Source organism: Salmo salar, chromosome ssa02, assembly GCF_905237065.1.
Source record: "Salmo salar chromosome ssa02, Ssal_v3.1, whole genome shotgun sequence".
NCBI lineage: Eukaryota > Metazoa > Chordata > Actinopteri > Salmoniformes > Salmonidae > Salmo > Salmo salar.
This window is the reverse complement of record NC_059443.1, coordinates 73,241,694-73,265,277: the sequence shown is the minus strand read 5'-3', so window position 1 is coordinate 73,265,277 and position 23,584 is coordinate 73,241,694. Positions and strand designations below refer to the sequence as shown.

Here is a 23,584-nt window from a genome sequence, read left to right as displayed (position 1 = left end):
GAGAGAGAGGGAGAGAGGGAGAGAGGAGAGAGAGAGACAGACAGACAGACAGACAGACAGACAGACAGACAGACAGACAGACAGACAGACAGACAGACAGACAGACAGACAGACAGACAGACAGACAGACAGACAGACAGACAGACAGACAGACAGACAGACAGACAGAGATGACAGAAAGAAAGTGACAGTGGTGAGTTGGTAGAGAACTGAAAAGGAGAGGGAGAAAGAGGGAGAGGGAGGAAGAGAGAGAGAGAGAGAGAGAGAGAGAGCAATGTAATCGGCCACAGACCACACGCACACACAAACACAGACGCACACAGATATCAGGAAGTAATCTGTTCAGTGCTGACTGTGCAGGCTGCTGTCTTGTATGTAAGCAGAAGAGTGTGTACCGAACGTCAGCGTGTGCACGTCAGTGTGTGTGTCTGCCGACAACAGGTTGCAAGTATGACCCTCTCACTCCAGACCTAAGGATCTCTGACCCCACTGGACAGACACATGGACACACAGCTACACGGACCAACACCATGGGCTCAAGATTAAAGTAAGTCTAACGGCTCTCTATTTTCTCTCAATCTTTCTAGTCTCTCCTCTCTGTTGTTGCGGCTTCTATCACTTCCTCTCTCTCGGCTGCACAGGAAGCAGGTTTGCACAGTTGCCCGCGGTAACACTGTTGCCGTCGGCAATGCGATGATACTAGTAGCCGTATTCAAAGAAGAATCAAGGCCTCACTTGTATTCTTCCACTACTTATGCTCTGTTCACCTGAATACGTTCTCCTTCCGCAGTTTGTTATGAATACTCAAACATTGAATACCACTATCTTTAAAGTTGATCATTTATTTCTACTTTTAAAGTTGATACTTTTCATTGTCAGTGATCTGGTAGTAGAGACAGGATAGAGGCCTCTACATGAGACAACCAAACAGACTGTCAGTCCACAGCCCTGGTCCTTCCTCCTATGTTCCTTGTTTATATTACTGGTGAGGTGTGATGTTCTTGTTGTGGTTTTACATTTCAGCAGGCACTCTTATCCAGAACGACTTCCAGGAGCAATTAGGGTAAAGTGACTTGCTCAAGGGCACGTCGTCAGATCTTTGACCTTGTCAGCTAGGGGATTCAAACCAGTGACCTTTCGGTTACGGGCCCAACGTTCTTAACCACCAGGCTACCTACCACCTAGATGTGTTCTGCTCTTGTTCCTAATGTGATGTGTTCTGATCTTGTTCCTACTGTAATGTGTTCTGATCTTGTTCCTACTGTAATGTGTTCTGCTCTTGTTCCTACTGTAATGTGTTCTGATCTTGTTCCTACTGTGATGTGTTCTGATCTTGTTCCTACTGTAATGTGTTCTGATCTTGTTCCTACTGTAATGTGTTCTGATCTTGTTCCTACTGTGATGTGTTCTGATCTTGTTCATACTGTAATGTGTTCTGATCTTGTTCCAACTGTAATGTGTTCTGATCTTGATCCTACTGTAATGTGTTCTGCTCTTGTTCCTACTGTAATGTGTTCTGATCTTGTTCCTACTGTAATGTGTTCTGATCTTGTTCCTACTGTGATGTGTTCTGATCTTGTTCCTACTGTGATGTGTTCTGATCTTGTTCCTACTGTAATGTGTTCTGATCTTGTTCCTACTGTGATGTGTTCTGATCTTGTTCCTACTGTAATGTGTTCTGATCTTGTTCCTACTGTGATGTGTTCTGATCTTGTTCATACTGTAATGTGTTCTGATCTTGTTCCTACTGTAATGTGTTCTGCTCTTGTTCCTACTGTAATGTGTTCTGATCTTGTTCCTACTGTAATGTGTTCTGCTCTTGTTCCTACTGTAATGTGTTCTGCTCTTGTTCCTACTGTAATGTGTTCTGATCTTGTTCCTACTGTAATGTGTTCTGATCTTGTTCCTACTGTAATGTGTTCTGCTCTTTTTCCTACTGTAATGTGTGCTGCTCTTGTTCCTACTGTAATGTGTGCTGCTCTTGTTCCTACTGAAATGTGTTCTGCTCTTGTTCCTACTGTAATGTGTTCTGATCTTGTTCCTACTGTAATGTGTTCTGATCTTGTTCCTACTGTGATGTGTTCTGCTCTTCTTCCTACTGTGATGTGTTCTGATCTTGTTCATACTGTAATGTGTTCTGATCTTGTTCCTACTGTGATGTGTTCTGATCTTGTTCATACTGTAATGTGTTCTGCTCTTGTTCCTACTGTGATGTGTTCTGCTCTTGTTCCTACTGTGATGTGTTCTGATCTTGTTCATACTGTAATGTGTTCTGATCTTGTTCATACTGTAATGTGTTCTGATCTTGTTCCTACTGTGATGTGTTCTGATCTTGTTCCTACTGTAATGTGTTCTGCTCTTGTTCCTACTGTAATGTGTGCTGCTGTACTTCTTTGTGTCATTTCGGCAACTAAATGGTCCTTTAGTCAAATGCAAATCATTTTATAAAGTTTTTCTGGATTTTTTGGTTGTTATTCTGTCTCTCACTGTTCAAATAAACCTACCATTAAAATTATAGACTGATCATTTCTTTGTCAGTGGGCAAACGTACAAAATCAGCAGGGGATCAAATACTTTTTTCCCTCACTGTACTGGAGGAGAAGTGCTGGTGAGAGGTACTGGAGGACAGGTACCGGAGGTGAAGTGCTGGAGGAGAAGTACTGGAGGAGAGGTACAGGAGGAAAAGTACTGGAGGAGTGGTTTGGGAAACACTACTCTATCACTACTGTTAATGTCATGGTGTTGTTGTGTGTTTCTGTCTTCAGAGAAAACCCTGACAGGACCTTCTACTGGTTCTTTGAAGCATCTTGTCCAATCGCAAGAGACAAAGGTGAGTTTTTAGACACACACACACACGGACACACACACACGCACGCACGCACGCACACACGCACACACACACACACACACACACACACACACACACACACACACACACACACACACACACACACACACACACACACACACACACACACACACACACAGTTGAAGTCGGAAGTTTACATACACCTTAGCCAAATACATTTAAACTACATTTTTCACAATTCCTGACAATTAATCAAAGTAAAAATTCCCTGTTGTAGGTCAGTTAGGATCACCACTTTATTTTAAGAATGTGAAATGTAGAGAGAGTAGAGAGAATAATTAATTTCAGCTTTTATTTCTTTCATGACATTCCTAGGGTGTCAGAAGTTTACATACACTCAATTAGTATTTGGTAGCATTGCCTTTAAATTGTTTCACTTGGGTCAAATGTTTCGGGTCACCTTCCACAAGTTTTCCCACAATAAGTTGGGTGAATTTTGGCCCATTCCTGCTGACAGAGCTGGTGTAACTAAGTCAGGTTTGTAGGCCTCCTTGCTCGCACACACTTTTTCAGTTCTGCCCACACATTTTCTATAGGATTGAGGTCAGGGCTTTGTGATGGCCACTCCAATACCTTGACTTTGTTGTCCTTCAGCCATTTTGCCACAACTTTGGAAGTGTGCTTGGGGTCATTGTCCATTTGGAAGACCCATTTGCGACCAAGCTTTAACTTCCTGACTGATGTCTTGAGATATTGTTTCAATATATCCACATAATTTTCCTACCTCATGATTTCATCTATTTTGTGAAGTACACCAGTCCCTCCTGCAGCAAAGCACCCCCACAATATGATGCTGCCACCCCCGTGCTTCACGGTTGGGATGGTGTTCTTCGGGTTGCAAGCCTCTCCCTTTTTCCTCCAAATATAATGATGGTCTTTATGTCCAAACAGTTCTATTTTTGTTACATCAGACCAGAGGACATTTCTCCAAAAAATACGATCCTTGTCCCCATGTGCAGTTGCAAACCGTAGTCTGGCTTTTTTAATGGCGGTTTTGGAGCAGTGGCTTCTTCCTTGCTGATCGGCCTTTCAGGTTATGTCAATATAGGACTCGTTTTTCTGTGGATATAGAAACTTTTGTACCTGTTTCCTCCAGCATCTTCACAAGGTCCTTTGCTGTTGTTCTGGGATTGATTTGCACTTTTCGCACCAAAGTCTCTAGGAGACAGAATGTGTCTCCTTCTTGAGTGGTATGATGGCTGCGTGGTCCCATGGTGTTTATACTTGCGTACTATTGTTTGCACAGATGAACGTGGTACCTTCAGGCGTTTGGAAATTGCTTTGAGTTTGAAGGTAGGCCTTGAAATACATCCACAGGTACACCTCCAATTGACTCAAATGATGTCAATTAGCCTATCAGAAGCTTCTAAAGCCATCACATAATTTTCTGGAATTTTCCAAGCTGTTTAAAGAGACAGTCAACTTAGTGTATGTAAACTTCTAACCCACTGGAATTGTGATACAGTGAATTATAAATTAAATAATCTGTCTGTAAATAATTGTTGTAACAATGACTTGTGTCATCCTAACCGACTTGCCAAAACTATAGTTTGTTAACAAGAAATTTGTGGAGTGGTTGAAAAACGAGTTTAAATGACTCCAACCTAAGTGTATGTAAACTTCCAACTTCAATTGTACACACACACACACTCATTTCTGGTGTAGGTAAGAATCTCACAAACTTCCTGTCATGTGACCCACCCAGAAAACCACAGCAGCCTGCCTGGTTACCATGGATATGGGCTGAGACCGACATACCCAGCGACCGACCGACCGACCGACAGACAGACAGACAGACAGACAGACAGACAGACAGACAGACAGACAGACAGACAGACAGACAGACAGACAGACAGACAGACAGACAGACAGACAGACAGACAGACAGACAGACAGACAGACAGACAGACAGACAGACAGACAGATAAATTGACAGAAAAGACAGAGAGGACCACAAATAGGACAGGACCTCAGCAGATAGGACATTAGTCAAACTGAAAGTGAGGGGGTGTGGTGGACCGTGTTCTTCAATTAAAAACATGACATGAGTTTGGTGTTTGTAGTTGTACGTGTGTGTGTGTGTGTGTGTGTGTGTGTGTGTGTGTGTGTGTGTGTGTGTGTGTGTGTGTGTGTGTGTGTGTGTGTGTGTTTATTCATCCTGTCTCTCATTTTGTCCTGTGTAGATCCTGATGTGTTGTTTCAGTATCCTGAAGACTTCAGTGATGAGGTAGACACCAGTCTTCCACACACACAAACAAACACACACACACACACACACACACACACACACACACACACACACACACACACACACACACACACACACACACACACACACACACACACACACACACACCTGTGCATACAGATGCAGTACAGATTCCTCCGTGTCTAACTTCATATACATTTCAAATATTTGGTCTGTTCATAATGCGTGTGTGTGTGTGTGTGTGTGTGTGTGTGTGTGTGTGTGTGTGTGTCCAGGAATCCCGCCAGACCCTACCAAGGTTCTGCTTTCCCTATGACATAGAGAGGTAAGTGAGAGATTATGAACATACAGAGATAAAGAGATTATGGACACATAGAGAGAGAGATTATGAACACACAGAGAGAGAAAGATTATGGAGACATGGAGAGAAAGAGATTATGAACATACAGAGAGAGAGAGATTATGGACACAGAGAGAGAAAAATTATGAACATACAGAGAGAGAGAGATTATGGAGACATAGAGAGAGAGATTATGGAGACAGAGAGAGAGAGATTATGGACACATACAGAGAGAGAGATTATGGACACATAGAGAGAGAGAGATTATGGACACAGAGAGAGAGAGATTATGGACACAGAGAGAGAGAGATTATGTACACATAGTGAGAGAGCGATTTTCATCTGTCCTTATTCCCTCCCTCCCTCCCTTTCCCCTCCATCCATCCCTCCTCCTACCCCTCCCTTCTCTCCCTCCCTCCCTCTGTTCATCCTTTTCTTCCTCACTTCATCCACCCTTCCCTCCTCCTCCTCCTTCCTCCACCTCCTCCGCCCTCCTCCTCCTCCCTCCTCCTCCTCCTCCCTCCTCCTCCTTCTCCTCCGCCCTCCTCCCTCCTCCTCCCCCTCCCTCTTCCTTCTCCCTTCTCCTCCTCCTCCTCCTCCCTCCTCCCCCTCCCTCCCCCTCCTCCTCCCTCCTCCTCCTCCCTCCTACTCCTCCCTCCTTCCTTCTTCTCCTCCTCCCTCCTCCTCCCTCCCCTCCTCCTCCCTCCTCCTCCTCTCCCTCCTACTCCTCCCTCCTCCCTCCTCCTCCTCCTCCTCCTCCCCCTCCTCCTCCTCCTCCCCCTCCATACTCCTCCCTCTTTCTTCTCCTCCTCCTCCTCCCTCCTCCTCCTCCCTACTCCTCCCTCCTCCCTACTCCTCACCCTCCTCCTCCCTCCCCCTCCCTCCTCCTCCTCCTCCCTCCTCCTCCCTCCTTCTCCTCCTCCTCCTCTTCCTCCTCCTCCTCCTCCTCCTCCTCCTCCATCAGAGTGAGAGATGTGGTAGCAGTGCAACACTTCACCTTTGTGTTGACTGACTTGGAGGGATGCCAACGCTTCGGCTTCTGTCGCCTCACCAGCAGTTCACACACCTGCCTCTGTATGCTTAGGTAAGAGAGAGAGTGAGTGTGTGTGTGTGTGTGTGTGTGTGTGTGTGTGTGTTCATTACTGTATTTAGTGACAACATTAACCATATACTACTGTCATAATATGTGTAATTGTGTGTTGTAGCTACCTACCTTGGTTTGAGGTGTTTTACAAACTTCTGAACAACCTGGCTGACTATCTGACCAAGGGACAGGTGAGTCTCTTAATAACCTGGCTGACTATCTGACCAAGGGACAGGTGAGTCTCTTAATAACCTGGCTGACTATCTGACCAAGGGACAGGTGAGTCTCTTAATAACCTGGCTGACTATCTGACCAAGGGACAGGTGGGTCTCTCAATAACCTGGCTGACTATCTGACCAAGGGACAGGTGGGTCTCTCAATAACCTGGCTGAGTGTCTGTGGGTTTCATCCCCTCCCTCCCTCGTACTTGATTGATAAATGAACGTCACTGTCTGAAGAGACTTGGGCCAGTAACCGAAAGGTTGCTGGTTCAAATCCCCTGGCCGACAAGGTGAAAAATCTGTCGATGTGGCCTTGAACAAGGCACTTAACCCTCATTTTCTCCAGGGGCGCTGCACTACTATTACGGAGCCTGTAAAACAACACATGTCACTGCACTTACCTAGTGTGTGACAATAAAACATCTTAATTGTTTTCATGGGATGAGTTTGACACCCCTGCTTTATACTGGACTGTATTGTGTCTACAGTTCTTTACAGTCAAGTTCCTTCACACATTTTCCTGGCTTTTATTTGTCAAGTCAATTTAATTAGTATTTCATAAGCAGTTAATTAGTATTTCATAAGTATTTCATTAGTATTTTAAAGTATTTCATTAGTATTTCAAAAGTATTTCATTAGTGTTTCATGAGTATCGCTTGCTTCTCAACAGACCAATGAGATGCGAGAACTGCTGGCCGCCCTCTACACACATCCCCTGCCATTGGCTGTCGGCTCTGTCACTCTGCAGCTGGTAAGCCTCAATTAGTCTATTCATCACAACTTAGTATTTTGTCCCACCAATTCTAATTCCAATTGGAAATTCCAATTCCAACCCATTATATAAGAAACACAATCATATTACATTACGCGGTTGTCATTTAAACTGTTTTTTGTGTTGTAGTGTATCATGTGGATTTGTTATTAGATAGAAGGGTTTTCTGGGCTGTGTGGTAGTGTGTTGTGTTTCTCTCTGAGGGAGAGAAGCTATTGGTCAGGACAGAGATGCCCCGCCCTCCTGGACATGCCCCCCTCACCCCAGGGAAGGGGCAGGAAGGGGTGAGTCCTGGAAACCTGCTAGGTCTGGACTAACACCTGGAACCTAAAACCTGGTCTGGACTAACACTTAGAACCTAAAACCTGGTCTGTTATAACACCTGGAACCTAAAGCCTGGTCTGGACTAACACCTAGAACCTAAAAATTGGTCTGGACTAACAGTGAGAACCTAAAACCTGGTCTGGAATAACACTTAGAACCTAAAACCTGTTCTGTTCTGACTCATAAAACCTTAAACCTGTTCTGTTATAACACTTAGAACCTAAAACCTGGTCTGGAATAACACTTAGAACTTAAAACCTGTTCTGTTCTGACTCATAAAACCTTAAACCTGTTCTGTTATAACACTTAGAACCTAAAACCTGGTCTGGACTAACACCCACTAGAACCTTAAAACTGGTCTGCTGCACTAACACCTAGAACCTAAAACCTGGTCTGGATTAACACCTAGAACCTAAAACCTGGTCTGGATTAACACCTATAATCTAAAACCTGGTCTGGATTAACACCTATAACCTATAACCTGGTCTGGATTAACACCTATAACCTAAAACCTGGTCTGGATTAACACCTATAACCTAAAACCTGGTCTGGATTAACACCTAGAACCTATAACCTGGTCTGGATTAACACCTATAACCTATAACCTGATCTGGATTAACACCTATAACCTATAACCTGGTCTGGATTAACACCTATAACCTATAACCTGATCAACTACTAAACCAAGACATAGTTAACACCTAAAACTAGACTAATCAAAAATGTAAATCACCTGGACACTCGGTGAACCCTGGTTCTCTCAAGATCATCTCTCAGAACCAGACCTGATAACAGGATCGTGATGGGTCTACCAGTACTAACATACACCCAGATGTTGTTCTTTCTGACTAGGACTGCACCTCAAATGGCATCCTATTCCCTGCATAGAGCCCTATGCGCCATGGTCAAAAATAGTGCACTTATGGAATAGGGTGCCATTTGGGATGGAAACTAACTGCTACTTGTTCCCTTCTTCCCCAGGTCCCGTACTTCATCGCTCCAGACCCCAGAGGGCTCCCTTCCATCCCTGAAAGTGTGAGTCTGCTGTCAATGTAATACACTAACCCTGACCCTAACCCTAACCCTAACCCTGACCCTAACCCTGACCCTAATCCTGACCCTAACCCTGACCCTAATCCTGACCCTGACCCTAACCCTGACCCTGATGTATTCACCACACTGGGTCGTACAGATGTTAGATGTATTCACTACACTGGGTCGTACAGATGTTAGATGTATTCACCACACTGGGTCGTACAGATGTTAGATGTATTCACCACACTGGGTCGTACAGATGTTAGATGTATTCACCACACTGGGTCATACAGATGTTAGATGTATTCACCACACTGGGTCATACAGATGTTAGATGTATTCACCACACTGGGTCATACAGATGTTAGATGTATTCACCACAATGGGTCGTACAGATGTTAGATGTATTCACCACACTGGGTCATACAGATGTTAGATGTATTCACCACACTGGGTCATACAGATGTTAGATGTATTCACCACACTGGGTCGTACAGATGTTAGATGTATTCACCACACTGGGTCATACAGATGTTAGATGTATTCACCACACTGGGTCATACAGATGTTAGATGTATTCACCACACTGGGTCGTACAGATGTTAGATGTATTCACTACACTGGGTCATACAGATGTTAGATGTATTCACCACACTGGGTCGTACAGATGTTAGATGTATTCACCACACTGGGTCATACAGATGTTAGGTGTATTCACCACACTGGGTCATACAGATGTTAGATGTATTCACCACACTGGGTAATACAGCTGCAAAGACAAGATATGAGGTCACAATCACATACAGTGCCTTGCGAAAGTATTCGGCCCCCTTGAACTTTTCAACCTTTTGCCACATTTCAGGCTTCAAACATAAAGATATAAAACTGTAATTTTTTGTGAAGAATCAACAACAAGTGGGACACAATCATGAAGTGGAACGAAATGTATTGAATATTTCAAACTTTTTTAACAAATAAAAAACAGAAAAATTGGCCGTGCAAAATTATTCAGCCCCTTTACTTTCAGTGCAGCAAACTCTCTCCAGAAGTTCAGTGAGGATCTCTGAATGATCCAATGTTGACCTAAATGACTAATGATGATAAATAGAATCCACCTGTGTGTAATCAAGTCTCCGTATAAATGCACCTGCTCTGTGATAGTCTCAGAGGTCCGTTTAAAGCGCAGAGAGCATCATGAAGAACAAGGAACACACCAGGCAGGTCCGAGATACTGTTGTGGAGAAGTTTAAAGCCGGATTTGGATACAAAAAGATTTCCCAAGCTTTAAACATCCCAAGGAGCACTGTGCAAGCGATAATATTGAAATGGAAGGAGTATCAGACCACTGCAAATCTACGAAGACCCAGCCGTCCCTCTAAACTTTCAGCTCATACAAGGAGAAGACTGATCAGAGATGCAGCCAAGAGGCCCATGATCACCCTGGATGAACTGCAGAGATCTACAGCTGAGGTGGGAGACTCTGTCCATAGGACAACAATCAGTCGTATACTGCACAAATCTGGCCTTTATGGAAGAGTGGCAAGAAGAAAGCCATTTCTTAAAGATATCCATAAAAAGTGTTGTTTAAAGTTTGCCACTAGCCACCTGGGAGACACACCAAACATGTGGAAGAAGGTGCTCTGGTCAGATGAAACCAAAATCGAACTTTTTGGCAACAATGCAAAACGTTATGTTTGGCGTAAAAGCAACACAGCTCATCACCCTGAACACACCCTATCCCCACTGTCAAACATGGTGGTGGCAGCATCATGGTTTGGGCCTGCTTTTCTTCAGCAGGGGCAGGGAAGATGGTTAAAATTGATGGGAAGATGGATGGAGCCAAATACAGGACCATTCTGGAAGAAAACCTGATGGAGTCTGCAAAAGACCTGAGACTGGGACGGAGATTTGTCTTCCAACAAGACAATGATCCAAAACATAAAGCAAAATCTACAATTGAATGGTTCACAAATAAACATATCCAGGTGTTAGAATGGCCAAGTCAAAGTCCAGACCTGAATCCAATCGAGAATCTGTGGAAAGAACTGAAAACTGCTGTTCACAAACGCTCTCCATCCAACCTCACTGAGCTCGAGCTGTTTTGCAAGGAGCAATGGGCAAAAATTTCAGTCTCTCGATGTGCAAAACTGATAGAGACATACCCCAAGCGACTTACAGCTGTAATCGCAGCAAAAGGTGGCGCTACAAAGTATTAACTTAAGGGGGCTGAATAATTTTGCACGGCCAATTTTTCAGTTTTTTATTTGTTAAAAAAGTTTGAAATATCCAATAAATTTCGTTCCACTTCATGATTGTGTCCCACTTGTTGTTGATTCTTCACAATAAATTACAGTTTTATATCTTTATGTTTGAAGCCTGAAATGTGGCAAAAGGTCGAAAAGTTCAAGGGGGCCGAATACTTTCGCAAGGCACTGTATATTTACAACCTCTGACTAACCACCCGCCCCTCGCCCCCCCTCTTCCCAAACAGACCCCCCTCCTGTGTCGAAAAACAATTCATTGTTAGACAGGTGGTGTTATTGTCCCAGCTTGAGTCCAGAACCTTTGGTTCTCCTCCACCCACCTCCCTGTCTTCTTATCAGCCAGGAGAGGCTTTGAGACTAGGGAGTGCACAGTCCTGCAGCCTGCTACAGTCCACTAGATAATTATCCTTCTCAGACAGAAAGAACTATTTCTGAGAATAAGCAATATACAATTATAAACATACTAAAACATGCTCAAGGCAATTAGTCCATTTCCAACGATAGTATATACATCTCATAGATGACCAGTGTCTTAACATTGATTATACTATACATCTCATAGATGACCAGTGTCTTAACATTGATTATACTATACATCTCATAGATAACCAGTGTCTTAACATTGATTATACTATACATCTCATAGATAACCAGTGTCTTAACATTGATTATACTATACATCTCATAGATAACCAGTGTCTTAACATTGATTATACTATACATCTCATAGATAACCAGTGTCTTAACATTGATTATACTATACATCTCATAGCTAACCAGTGTCTTAACATTGATTATACTATACATCTCATAGATGACCAGTGCCTTGACATTGACAGAGAGATTGTTACGGGAAGATAAGACATTATAAAGTGTCCATGGTTACGACAGGTCTTACATTACAGCGGTACCTGAATGCTTTAAGAAAAGTGGTACCTATTTTTTTTATACTGTGTGTGTGTGTGTGTGTGTGTGTGTGTGTGTGTGTGTGTGTGTGTGTGTGTGTGTGTGTGTGTGTGTGTGTGTGTGTGTGTGTGTGTGTGTGTGTGTGTGTGTGTGTGCTACAGAGGAACCTGACGGAGTTGGTGGTAGCAGTAGATGTGTCTAACCTCCTCCAGCTCTATGCCAGCATGTTGTTTGAGAGACGCATCCTCATCCTCTCCAGCAAACTCAGCACAGTGAGGACACACACACACTATACCTCAACAACTCACAAAACTTCATTCTTAAAAGTTGCTTTCCGTAATTTCTAACAGGAATGTATGCTGTTCTGATTGGTCTCCCTCCCTCCCACCTCGCTCTCTCCCCCCGTCTGTCTGTCTGTCTGTCTGTCTGTCTGTCTGTCTGTCTGTCTGTCTGTCTGTCTGTCTGTCTGTCTGTCTGTCTGTCTGTCTGTCTGTGTCTGCTCTCTCTCTCTCTCTCTCTCTCTCTCTGTCTCTCTGTCTCTCTCTCTCTCTCTCTCTCTCTCTCTCTGTCTCTCTCTGTCTCTCTCTCTCTCTCTCTCTCTCTGTGTCTCTCTCTCTCTCTCTCTGTCTCTCTCTCTCTGTCTCTCCGCTCCAGTTGACAGCGTGTGTTCATGCCCTCAGTGCTGTGCTCTACCCCATGTACTGGCAACACATCTTCATACCTGTCCTGCCCCCACACCTACTGGACTACTGCTGGTCAGAGAGAGAGAAAACACACACACACACACACACACACACACTGAAATGTATATATTAAAGCACTCAATCTCTCTCTGTCTCTCTCTCTCTCTCGCTCTCTCTGTCTGTCTGTCTCTCAGTGCTCCGATGCCCTTCCTCATAGGAGTCCACTCCAGTCTGACAGAGGTACAGTAACTACAGCATCTCCATGGTTTCCATAAGGATCTAATGGTATTTCATCCCTCTGACAAGCAGCCAGGACCTGCAGGGCAGTATGAATCATACAGTATACTATGAGACCACATCGGAAAATAACTGACTGATGGACAGACGGATGGACGGACGGATTGACGGACGGATTGACGGACAGACTGTTTTTGTGATTGATCGATTGACTGATTGATGGACTTACTAACTGACTGATTAGTTGATTGGTTGGTTTGTTGACTGACTGATTGATTAGTTGATTGGTTGGTTTGTTGACTGACTGACTGATTAGTTGATTGGTTGGTTTGTTGACTAACTGACTGATTAGTTGATTGGTTGGTTTGTTGACTAACTGACTGATTAGTTGATTGGTTGGTTTGTTGACTGACTGATTGATTAGTTGATTGGTTGGTTTGTTGACTGACTGATTGATTAGTTGATTGGTTGGTTTGTTGACTGACTGATTGATTAGTTGACTGATTGATTAGTTGACTGATTGATGTATTGATTGATGTATTGATTGATGTATTGACGTATTGACGTGTTGATGTGTTGATGTGTTGACGTATTGACGTGTTGATGTATTGATGTGTTGATGTGTTGATGTATTGATGTGTTGATGTATTGATGTATTGATGTGTTGATGTATTGATGTATTGCTGTGTTGATGTATTGACGTGTTGATGTATTGATGTATTGATGTGTTGATGTATTGATGTATTGATGTGTTGATGTATTGATGTATTGATGTATTGATGTGTTGATGTATTGATGTATTGATGTGTTGATGTATTGATGTATTGATGTATTGCTGTGTTGATGTATTGATGTATTGATGTATTGATGTGTTGATGTATTGATGTATTGCTGTGTTGATGTATTGATGTGTTGATGTATTGATGTATTGACGTATTGATGTGTTGATGTATTGATGTATTGATGTATTGATGTATTGATGTATTGATGTATTGATGTATTGATGGATTGATGTATTGATGTGTTGATTGATGTGTTGATGTATTGATGTATTGATCCAGAGAGTGAGAAGCCGGGGGTTAGAGGACGTGGTGATTCTGAATGTAGACACCAACACTATAGAGTCTCCCTTCGATGACCTGAAGAAGATACCATCAGATGTGGTAATGCGAATGTGTGTGTGTGTGTGTGTGTGTGTGTGTGTGTGTGTGTGTGTGTGTGTGTGTGTGTGTGTGTGTGTGTGTGTGTGTGTGTGTTTGCATGCCTGCTTTCACGCATCCGTGCATTTGAGCAAGTAAGTAAGTTTAGATGTGTGTGTGGGTAACTTGCAAGTGGACTTGTGTGTGTGTGTGTGTGTGTAACAACGTGTGTGTGTGTGTGTACCAGGTATCAGGTCTGAAGTTGTCTCTGAAACGTCAGGCAGCGTCAGCAGGTGTGGGCGTGGCCAAGGCCTTCCTCAGGGCTCAGGCTCTGCTGTTTGGAGGATATGGAGACGCTCTGAAGGGAAACACGGTTAGAACAATAATACTCTGGAATACTCTGGGAACACGGTTAGAACAATAATATACTGGAAACAAGGTTAGAACAATAATACTCTGGAATGCTCTGGGAACACAGAACAATAATACTCTGGAATGCTCTGGGAACATGGTTTGAGCGATAATACTCTGGAATACTCCGGGAACACGGTTAGAACAATAATACTCTGGAATGCTCTGGGAACACAGAACAATAATACTCTGGAATGCTCTGGGAACATGGTTTGAGCGATAATACTCTGGAATACTCCGGGAACACGGTTAGAACAATAATACTCTGGAATGCTCTGGGAACACAGTTAGAACAATAATACTGTGGAATACTCTGGGAAAATGGTTAGAACAATAATACTGTGGAATACTCTGGGAACTCAGTTAGAACAATAATAGTCTGGAACACTCTGGGAACACGGTTTGAACGATAATACTCTGGAATACTTTGGGAACTCAGTTAGAACGGTAATACTCTGGAATACTCCGGGAACGCGGTTAGAACAATAATACTCTGGAATGCTCTGGGGACACAGAACAATAACACTCTGGAATTCTCTGGGAACACGGTTTGAACGATAATACTCTGGAATGCTCTGGGGACACAGAACAATAATACTCTGGAATTCTCTGGGAACACAGTTTGAACGATAATACTCTGGAAACACAGTTAGAACAATAATACTCTGGAATGCTCTGGAAACACAGTTAGAACAATAATACTCTGGAATGCTCTGCCACCACGTTTAGAACAAAAATACTCTGGAATAGTCTGGCAACACAGTTAGAACGATAATACTCTGAAATAGTCTGGGTACACGGTTAGAACGGTAATACTCTGGGAACACAGTTAGAACAATAATACTCTGGAATACTCTGGGAACACAGCTAGAACAATAATACTCTGGAATACTCTGGGAGCACAGTTAGAACAATAATACTCTGGAAACGCAGTTAGAACAATAATACTCTGGAAACGCAGTTAGAACGATAATACTCTGAAATAGTTTGGGTACACGGTTAGAACGATAATACTCTGGAAACGCAGTTAGAACGATAATACTCTGAAATAGTCTGGGTACACGGTTAGAACAATAATACTCTGGAATAGTCTGGGTACACGGTTAGAACGGTAATACTCTGGAAACGCAATTAGAACGATAATACTCTGAAATAGTCTGGGTACATGGTTTGAACGATAATACTTTGAAATTGTCTGGGTACGTGGTTAGAATGGTAATACTCTGGGAACACGGTTAGAACAATAATAATCTGGAATACTCTGGGAACGAAGTTGGAATACATAACATTAAAATATAATAATGTGCAGATGCTTTTTACTCTGTATGCAATAATACTGTAGAATACTCTATAATACTGTATATAAAGACACCTGTTTCAATAAAGTGTCTTCTCTTCTCCATCTCTCTCTGCCTCCTCCCTCTCCATCCCCTCCCTCCCTCTGTAGAATGGTCAGGTCATGTTCTGTGAGGAGGTTTTCCTGGACCACAGGTCTTCCAGTATGAGACAGTTCCTACAGAGTGCTGTCCATCTGCAGCTCTTCAAACAGGTACCTGTGTGTGTGGTGTGGTGTGGTGTGTGTGTGTGTGTGGTGTGTGTATATCAGTATGAGTGCCCTCCTCCTCCTGCAGCTCTTCCAACAGGTACCTGTGTGTGTGGTGTGGTGTGATGTGGTGTGGTGTGTGTGTGTGTGTGTGTGTGTGTGGTGTGTGTATATCAGTATGAGTGCCCTCCTCCTCCTGCAGCTCTTCAAACAGGTACCTGTGTGTGTGGTGTGGTGTGTGTGTGTGTGGTGTGTGTATATCAGTATGAGTGCCCTCCTCCTCCTGCAGCTCTTCCAACAGGTGAGTTCATCTCAAGACAGGATGCTGCCCTCTGCTGTTCTGGGGATACCATAACAAAACAAACATGACAACAAGCAGCACACACACATGTGGATATCAAATGTCCTCGTGGTATGGAGGTGTAAAACAAACAAGAAAAACAGGTCAACATACAAACATCAAAAGGTCATTTGTAGTCTGGATGTCTGACCATCAGCAAAATAAAATAATCCACATTCTGCAATAATCCACATTCTTCAATAATCCACATTCTGCAATAATCCACATTCTTCAATATAGCTCCACTTCCTCAGGTGTTCATTGTCACAACAATTCAACCGTTATGTCTTTGTCAGGATTACAGGAAAAAACAGTTCTAAGTTTATTATTAGAAACATAGTGATATTCAGTAGAACGGTCTTCTCGGGGTTGAATAGGAGTCACTATGATATACTAACGAAGCAGTTCATTGACTGGGTTTTTGCTTTTCAGTTTATTGATGGACGTCTGGAGCTGCTGAACAGAGGGATAGAGCCAGACGACCTGTTTGAACAAGAGATGCTACAGTGTGGAACAGCAGAAGCAGGTGTCTGTCTTGTCTGTCTGTCTGTCTGTCTGTCTGTCTGTCTGTCTGTCTGTCTGTCTGTCTGTCTGTCTGTCTGTCTGTCTGTCTGTCTGTCTGTCTGTCTGTCTGTCTGTCTGTCTGTCTGTCTGTCTGTCTGTCTGTCTGTCTGTCTGTCTGTCTGTGTTTAAGTCCTCACAAACCGATGCTGGCCAAACAATCTAGTTTTCATCTATATTTTTCATAGCTGTCTAATTACCACAACAAACTGATGCTGGCACTAAGACCACACTCAACAAGCTAAATAAGGCCATAAGCAAACAAGAAAATGCTCATCCAGAAGTGAAGCTCCTAGTGGCCTGGGACTTTAATGCAGGCAAACTTAAATCTGTTTAACCTCGTTTCTACCAGCATGTCACAAGTGCAACCAGAGGATTAAAATAAAATAAATTAATTAAACTCTAGACCACCTTTACTTCACACACAGAGACACATACAAAGCTCTCCCTCGCCCTCCATTTGGCAAATCTGACCAGAACTCTATCCTCCTGATTCCTGCTTATAAGCAAAAACTAAGCAGGAAGTACCAGTGACTCGGTCAATATGGAAGTGGTCAGATGACGTGGATGCTACGCTACAGAACTGTTTTGCTATTACAGACCGGAATATGTTCCTGGATTCATCCAATGGCATTGAGGAGTTTGCCACCTCAGCCATCGGCTTCATCAATAAGTGCATCGAGGACATCGTCCCCACAGGGACCATATGTACATATCCCAACCAAAAGTCATGGATTACAGGCAACATCCACACCGAGCTAAAGGCTAGAGCTGCCGCTTTCAAGGAGCGGGACACTAATCCGGACGCTTATAAGAAATCCTGCTATACCCTCAGACAGGCAAAGCGTCAATACAGGACTAAAATTTAATCCTACTACACCGGCTCTGACGGTCGTCGGATGTGGCAGGGCTTGAACATTTTTACGGACTACAAAGGGAAACCCAGCTGCGAGCTGCCCAGTGACGCGAGCCTATCAGACGAGCAAAATGCCTTTTATGCTCGCTTTGAGGCAAGCAACACTAGAACATGCATGAGAGCACCAGCTGACGACTGTGTGATCACGCCCTCCATAGTCGATGTGAGCAAGACCTTTAAACAGGTCAACATTCACAAAGCCGCGGGTCCAGATGGGTTACCAGGATGTGTACTCAATGCATGCGCGGACTAACGGGCAAGTGTCTTCACTGATATGTTCAACCTCTCCCTGACCGAGTCTGTAATACCTACATGTCACAAATAGACCACCATAGTCCCTGTGCCCAAGAACACTAAGGTAACCTGCCTAAATGATTACCCGCCGCAGCGCTCACGTCGGTTGCCATTAAGTTTTTTTGAAAGGCTGGTCATGGGTCACATCAACACCATCATGCCAGAAACCCTAGACCCACTCCAATTCGCATACCGCCCCAACAGATCCACAGATGACACAATCTCAATCGCACTCAACACTTATGTGAGAATGCTATTCATTGACTACAGCTCAGCGTTCAACACCATAGTACCCTCAAAGCTCATCACTAAGCTAAATACCCTGGGACTAAACACCTCCCTCTGCAACTGGATCCAGGACTTTTTGACGGGCCGCCCCCAGGGAGGTAAGGGTAGGCAACAACACATCTGCCACGCTGATCCTCAACACGGGGGACCCTCAAGTGTGCGTGCTTAGTCCCCTCCTGTACTCCCTGTTCACCCACGACTGCGTGGCCAAGCATGACTCCAACACCATCATTAAGTTTGCTCACAACACAACAGTTGTAGGCCTGCTCACCGACAATGACGAGACAGCCTATAGGGAGGAGTTCAGAGACCTGGCAGTGTGGTGCCAGGACAACAACCTCTCCCTCAATGTGAGCAAGATAAAGGAGCTGATCATGGACTATAGGAAAGGGAGGGCCGAATAGGCCACCATTAACATCGACGGGGTTGAAGTGGAGCGGGTCGAGAGTTTAGAGTTCCTTGGTGTCCACATCACCAACGAATTATCATGGTCCAAACATACCAAGACAGTGGTGAAGAGGGCATGACAACACCTTTTCCCCTCTCAGGAGACTGAAAAGATTTGGCATGGGTCCCCAGATCGTCAAAAACACTGCACCATCGAGAGCATCCTGACCGGTTGCATCACCACCTGGTATGGCAACTGCTCGGCATCTGACCGTAAGGCGCTACAGAGGGTAGTGTGTACGGCCCAGTACATCACTGGGGCCAAGCTTCCTGACATCCAGGACCTCTATACTAGGCGGTGTCAGAGGAAGGCTATGCATAGTAACTTTACAAATTACCTCGACTAACCTGCACCCCCCACACATTGACTCAGTACCGAAGGCCCAGAAAATTGTCAAAGACTCCAGTCACCCAAGTCATAGACTGTTCTCTCTGCTACTGCACAGCAAACGGTACCAGAGCACCAAGTCTAGGACCAAAAGGCTCCTTAACAGCTTCTAACCCCAAGCCATAAGACTGCTGAAAAATGAATAACTCTCTCTCTCTCTCTTTCTCTCTCAGGAAGCACCAAAGCCTATCATCAACTGGTGGGTAACCTGAAGGTAAGAACTTACAGTGTTCTGTAATTTACACAACACACATCTCTTACACTTACTTGCTATTGGTTAAATAATGTCTCAAGTGTTCTGATTGGTCTGTCTGATTATTTTGCTCTGTTGGTAGAAAGGGGGAGGAGCTCTCATCCTTAACGTCAAGTCTAAGACTCACATGTACAAGTCGGTAAGTGCGTAGTCTGTGTGTGTGTCTTTGTGTGTGTGTGTGTGTGTGTGTGTGTGTGTGTGTGTGTGTGTGTGTGTGTGTGTGTGTGTGTGTGTGTGTGTGTGTGTGTGTGTGTGTGTGTGTGTGTGTGTGTGTGCTCCCTTAGTGAAATATGGTTTCCTACTAATTATTTTCTGTCTTTTCTTTCAGGCCAAACGTGGCTTGAGGAACTTTCTATCACCCAAGGTATGTGTTGTTGTTGTTTTGTAGTGTGTGTGTGTGTGTGTGTGTGTGTGTGTGTGTGTGTGTGTGTGTGTGTGTGTGTGTGTGTGTGTGTGTGTGTGTGTGTGTGTGTTCATCCTTTCTCTATATATGTGCAGGAGCACGTTGAGATTCTCTCCCTTAAGAGAGGCAACTCCGTGTCCGGAACACACACACACCGCCGCAAACAATCAGATTGCCTTCAGAGCCGTTTACCAATCACACAACACTTTGGGAAGGTAAGACCTGCCTCTAATATCAATCAAATGGATTTATAAAGCTCTTTTTACATCAGCAGATGTCACAAAGTGCTGTACAGAAACCCAGCCTAAAACCTCAAACAGCAAGCTATGCAGATGTAGAAGTACGGTAGCTAGGAAAAACTCCCTAGAAAGGCATAACCTAGGAAGAAACCTAGAGAGGAACCAGGCTCTGAGGGGTGGCCAGTCCTCTTCTGGGTGTGCCGGGTGGAGATTATAACAGAACATGGCCTTTTAAGGCCAGAATGTTCTTCAAGATCTTCAAACGTTCATAGATGGCCAGCAGGGTCAAATAATAATCACAGTGGTTGTAGAGGGTGCAACAGGTCAGCACCTCAGGAGTAAATGTCATTTGGCTTTTTATAGCCGAGCATTCAGAGGTCGAGACAGCAGGTATGGTAACAGGTTAGAGTTTCCTAGCCGCAGGCAGAACAGTTGAAACTGGAGCAGCAGCACGACAAGGTGGACTGGGGACAGCCAGTAGACATCATGCCAGGTAGTCCTGAGGCATGATCCTAGGGCTCAGGTCCTCCTGGAGGGAAGGGAGAGAGGGACAGAGAGAGAATTAGAGGGAGCATAATTAAATTCACACAGGACACCAGATAAGATAGGAGAATTACACCAGATTTAACAGATTGACCCTAGCCCCCCCCCCTGCACATAGACTGTTGCAGCATAGATACTGGAGACTGAGACAGGGGTGGGTCGGGGGACACTGTAACCAATCACTGGAGGTAGAAGTTAATCATCACCATATATCTAGGATTGGATTATTCAACCCACCAATCATAAACTTAACCTCTTCTATTGTGATGATTTTGCTATGTATTGCTGTGTCGCATTATGTCATGCCTATGTCTTGTTCTGTCGCGCTATGTCAGTCTCGTCCCCGTCGTCCAGTTAACAAACAAGGCTGTCTCCTTGACGACGAGAACACACAAGAGAACAGAGACACCTGGGAAGAAGACTGGCAGGACAGGTGAGAGCGAGAGAGAGAGAGAGAGGGCGGGAGAGTGAGAGTGAAAAGTATGAATGAGAGACAGGAAGAGAGAGGGTGGTGAGTGAGTGAGTGAGTGAGTGAGTGAGTGAGTGAGTGAGTGAGTGAGTGAGTGAGTGAGTGAGTGAGTGAGTGAGTGAGTGAGTGAGTGAGTGAGTGAGTGAGTGAGTGAGTGAGTGAGTGAGTGAGTGAGAAAAAGAGAGAGGGTGAGTGAGTCAGAGACACAGAGTGAGTCAGAGACAGAGAGTGATGGAACCAAAATGTTCATCCATATGTGTGTATCAGTGCTGTCTCAGGCCCCGTGGCAGACCCAGAGCTCCAGGAGGAGGAGGGGGGAGACTCGGGTATGTGTGACCCAGAAGAGATGGACCTCCTGGGGGAGATCTTTGACACGCTGAGTGCCCGGAGCTCCCATGACCGCGGCCTGCTCTACGGGACACGAAGTCTAGACCTGTTTGGACCTGATACTACTGACTACATCAGACAGGTGAGGACAGCACATGACAGGACACACACACACGGAAACATCCCAGACACAGACCTCATCTCCTCATTGTGTGTGTCAACAGAGGGGCCTGGCCACTCCCAGTCAGGAGAGTCTAGGCGTGTCCATTGGTGGGAGTGGCAGTCTGCACAGCTGGAACCAGGAGGAGGGGCTACATTACATGGGGGAGGGGCCAGAACAGACAGATGATTCTGATTGGCTAGGAGAGGGACAGGCGTTGTCAGAGGAAGCATCAGAAACACCTCAAGGAAGAAGAGAGGGTGGGAGGAGAGAGGAGGAGTGGAGAGAGGAGGGAAGGAGAGAGGAGGGAAGGAGAGAGGAGGGAAGGCGAGAGGAGAAGTGGAGAGAGGAGGGAAGGAGAGAGGAGGGGATGGAAAAGGGGTTGGTGGAGGCAGAGGAGCTTAAAGAGAGGAAAGAGGTGGGGATGGAGAGATGGAATGTTCTGAGGCAAGGAGGGCAGGATGAACAACGGATGGAGGAGAGGAAGAGGGATGAAGACATCACTATGGAGCCAGAGATTCAGTCTGAATGTATGGGTGAGAATGGGAAGGGGAAAGAAGTGGAGGGAGAGAAAGAGAGAGAGAAGATGCAGAATTACAGAGGTAAAGACCAGCAACAAGGAGAGGAGAACCAGGGGCAGGGGCAGGGGCAGGAGAGAGGCCCCAAGACACCAGGAGAGTTACCCAGGAACAGAGGCCCAAGGCCGGGTACTGAGTCTAGGGCCGGAGCCGGGGCAGTGGAGGACAACCAGGGAGAAGGGGACAGACTCACCCCCAAAACCACTGCTTTTCCTGGGCCTGAGAATGGCACAGCAACCCCTGCTTCTAAACAACCCCTGGGTCAGCAAGAAAGAGAAGAAAAGGGGGAGGAAATAGAGGTGGGACCCACGCCCCTTTCTCCCAGTGTTCCATCTGCTGTAGCACTGTTCCAGTCACCGGCCTCCGTGCAAACCCTCCATGGGAAGGCCCAGACCAGGGGCTCGCCTAAACCCAGTAAGCCCAGCAACACACCTCGGACCTGGGACACTATACAGAAGAGCTGCCCTCAGGAACCCAACAACATCCAGGTCTCAAATAATGACAGAGCTGGACCTGTCATAGCCACACCTGTCCTGACTACGCCTATAAATAACCAATCAGAACCAGGGGGGAACACCACAGCGCAGGAAGACCCGCCCCCTATCAAGGTGTCTGAGCTGAAGAAGAGATTTGAGGCTTGATGATTGGTGCAGGACTGTTTGAGTGGCGCATAGCTCAGCCAATGGTTTTGCAGTTTTCAAAGACTGAGGGACTTGATGAGTCAGAGAAGAAATTGGGATGGGAAGTGAAACTCAGGAACATGAAGCGCTCTGAATGTTGCAAGTAGAAATAGAATGAATAGAATTGACACAATCCCATATTCTAACCGGCAGACAGTAATTCCGATTTCGATCTGAACATTCTGTAACATTCTTATACAGGTCTATGATGTAATGCATAAGGCCAAAAGTTTTTCCCAGGGTGCATTCGCTTGGAAGCAAACGGAACCGAACGGGGAGGGACCTTTCTGAATTTTTGCAATAGAAACTCATTTTCATTGGAAAATACTTTCCGTTTGGTTTAAACTGTTACTGTTGCAAAACGTTTTGATACAACGCTAAACATTTTGCTACATTGTGCGACTATTGAATATCAGTTGTGGAAAAAGTACCCAATTGTCATACTTGAGTAAAAGTAAAGATACTTTAATAGAAAATGACTCAAGTAAAACTCACCCAGTAAAATACTACATGAGTAAAAGTCTAAAAGTATTTGGTTTTAAATATACTTAAGTATTAAAAGTAAATGCAATTGATAAAATGTAGTTAAGCATCAAAAGTAAAAATCATTTCAAATTCCTTATATTAAGCAAACCAGACAGCACCATATTCTTTTTTTTTC

At 44.6% G+C, this 23,584-nt stretch overlaps 1 protein-coding gene across 2 annotated transcripts; it reads left to right on the top strand.

The window, feature by feature from the left end:
• Positions 1-273: 273 nt before the first annotated feature.
• Positions 274-23,555, top strand: LOC106592158 (DENN domain-containing protein 1B). 2 transcript variants are annotated; one of them, XM_045709752.1, is made up of 23 exons: positions 274-547; positions 2,766-2,830; positions 5,053-5,096; positions 5,354-5,403; positions 6,383-6,502; positions 6,624-6,693; positions 7,394-7,474; positions 7,699-7,779; positions 8,801-8,854; positions 12,186-12,296; positions 12,679-12,779; positions 12,902-12,947; positions 14,006-14,107; positions 14,331-14,456; positions 15,942-16,043; positions 16,810-16,903; positions 19,445-19,485; positions 19,607-19,663; positions 19,853-19,888; positions 20,023-20,142; positions 21,045-21,142; positions 21,446-21,647; positions 21,730-23,555. In XM_045709752.1, the coding sequence occupies exons 1-23, from the start codon at positions 531-533 to the stop codon at positions 22,882-22,884; spliced, it is 2,973 nt and encodes a 990-aa protein (XP_045565708.1). In that variant the 5' UTR covers positions 274-530; the 3' UTR covers positions 22,885-23,555. The 2 variants fall into 2 exon arrangements, with proteins under 2 accessions (XP_045565708.1, XP_045565709.1); XM_045709753.1 differs by lacking the exon at positions 7,699-7,779.
• Positions 23,556-23,584: the final 29 nt, after the last annotated feature.

What these genes read in the sequence shown, in the direction of transcription:
- LOC106592158 (XM_045709752.1), top strand. An exon ending in AGAAGATACCATCAGATGTG is followed by an intron (nt 14,108 to 14,330) that starts GTAATGCGAATG and finishes TGTGTGTACCAG; the next exon opens with GTATCAGGTCTGAAGTTGTC. An exon ending in ATCTGCAGCTCTTCAAACAG is followed by an intron (nt 16,044 to 16,809) that starts GTACCTGTGTGT and finishes TTTGCTTTTCAG; the next exon opens with TTTATTGATGGACGTCTGGA.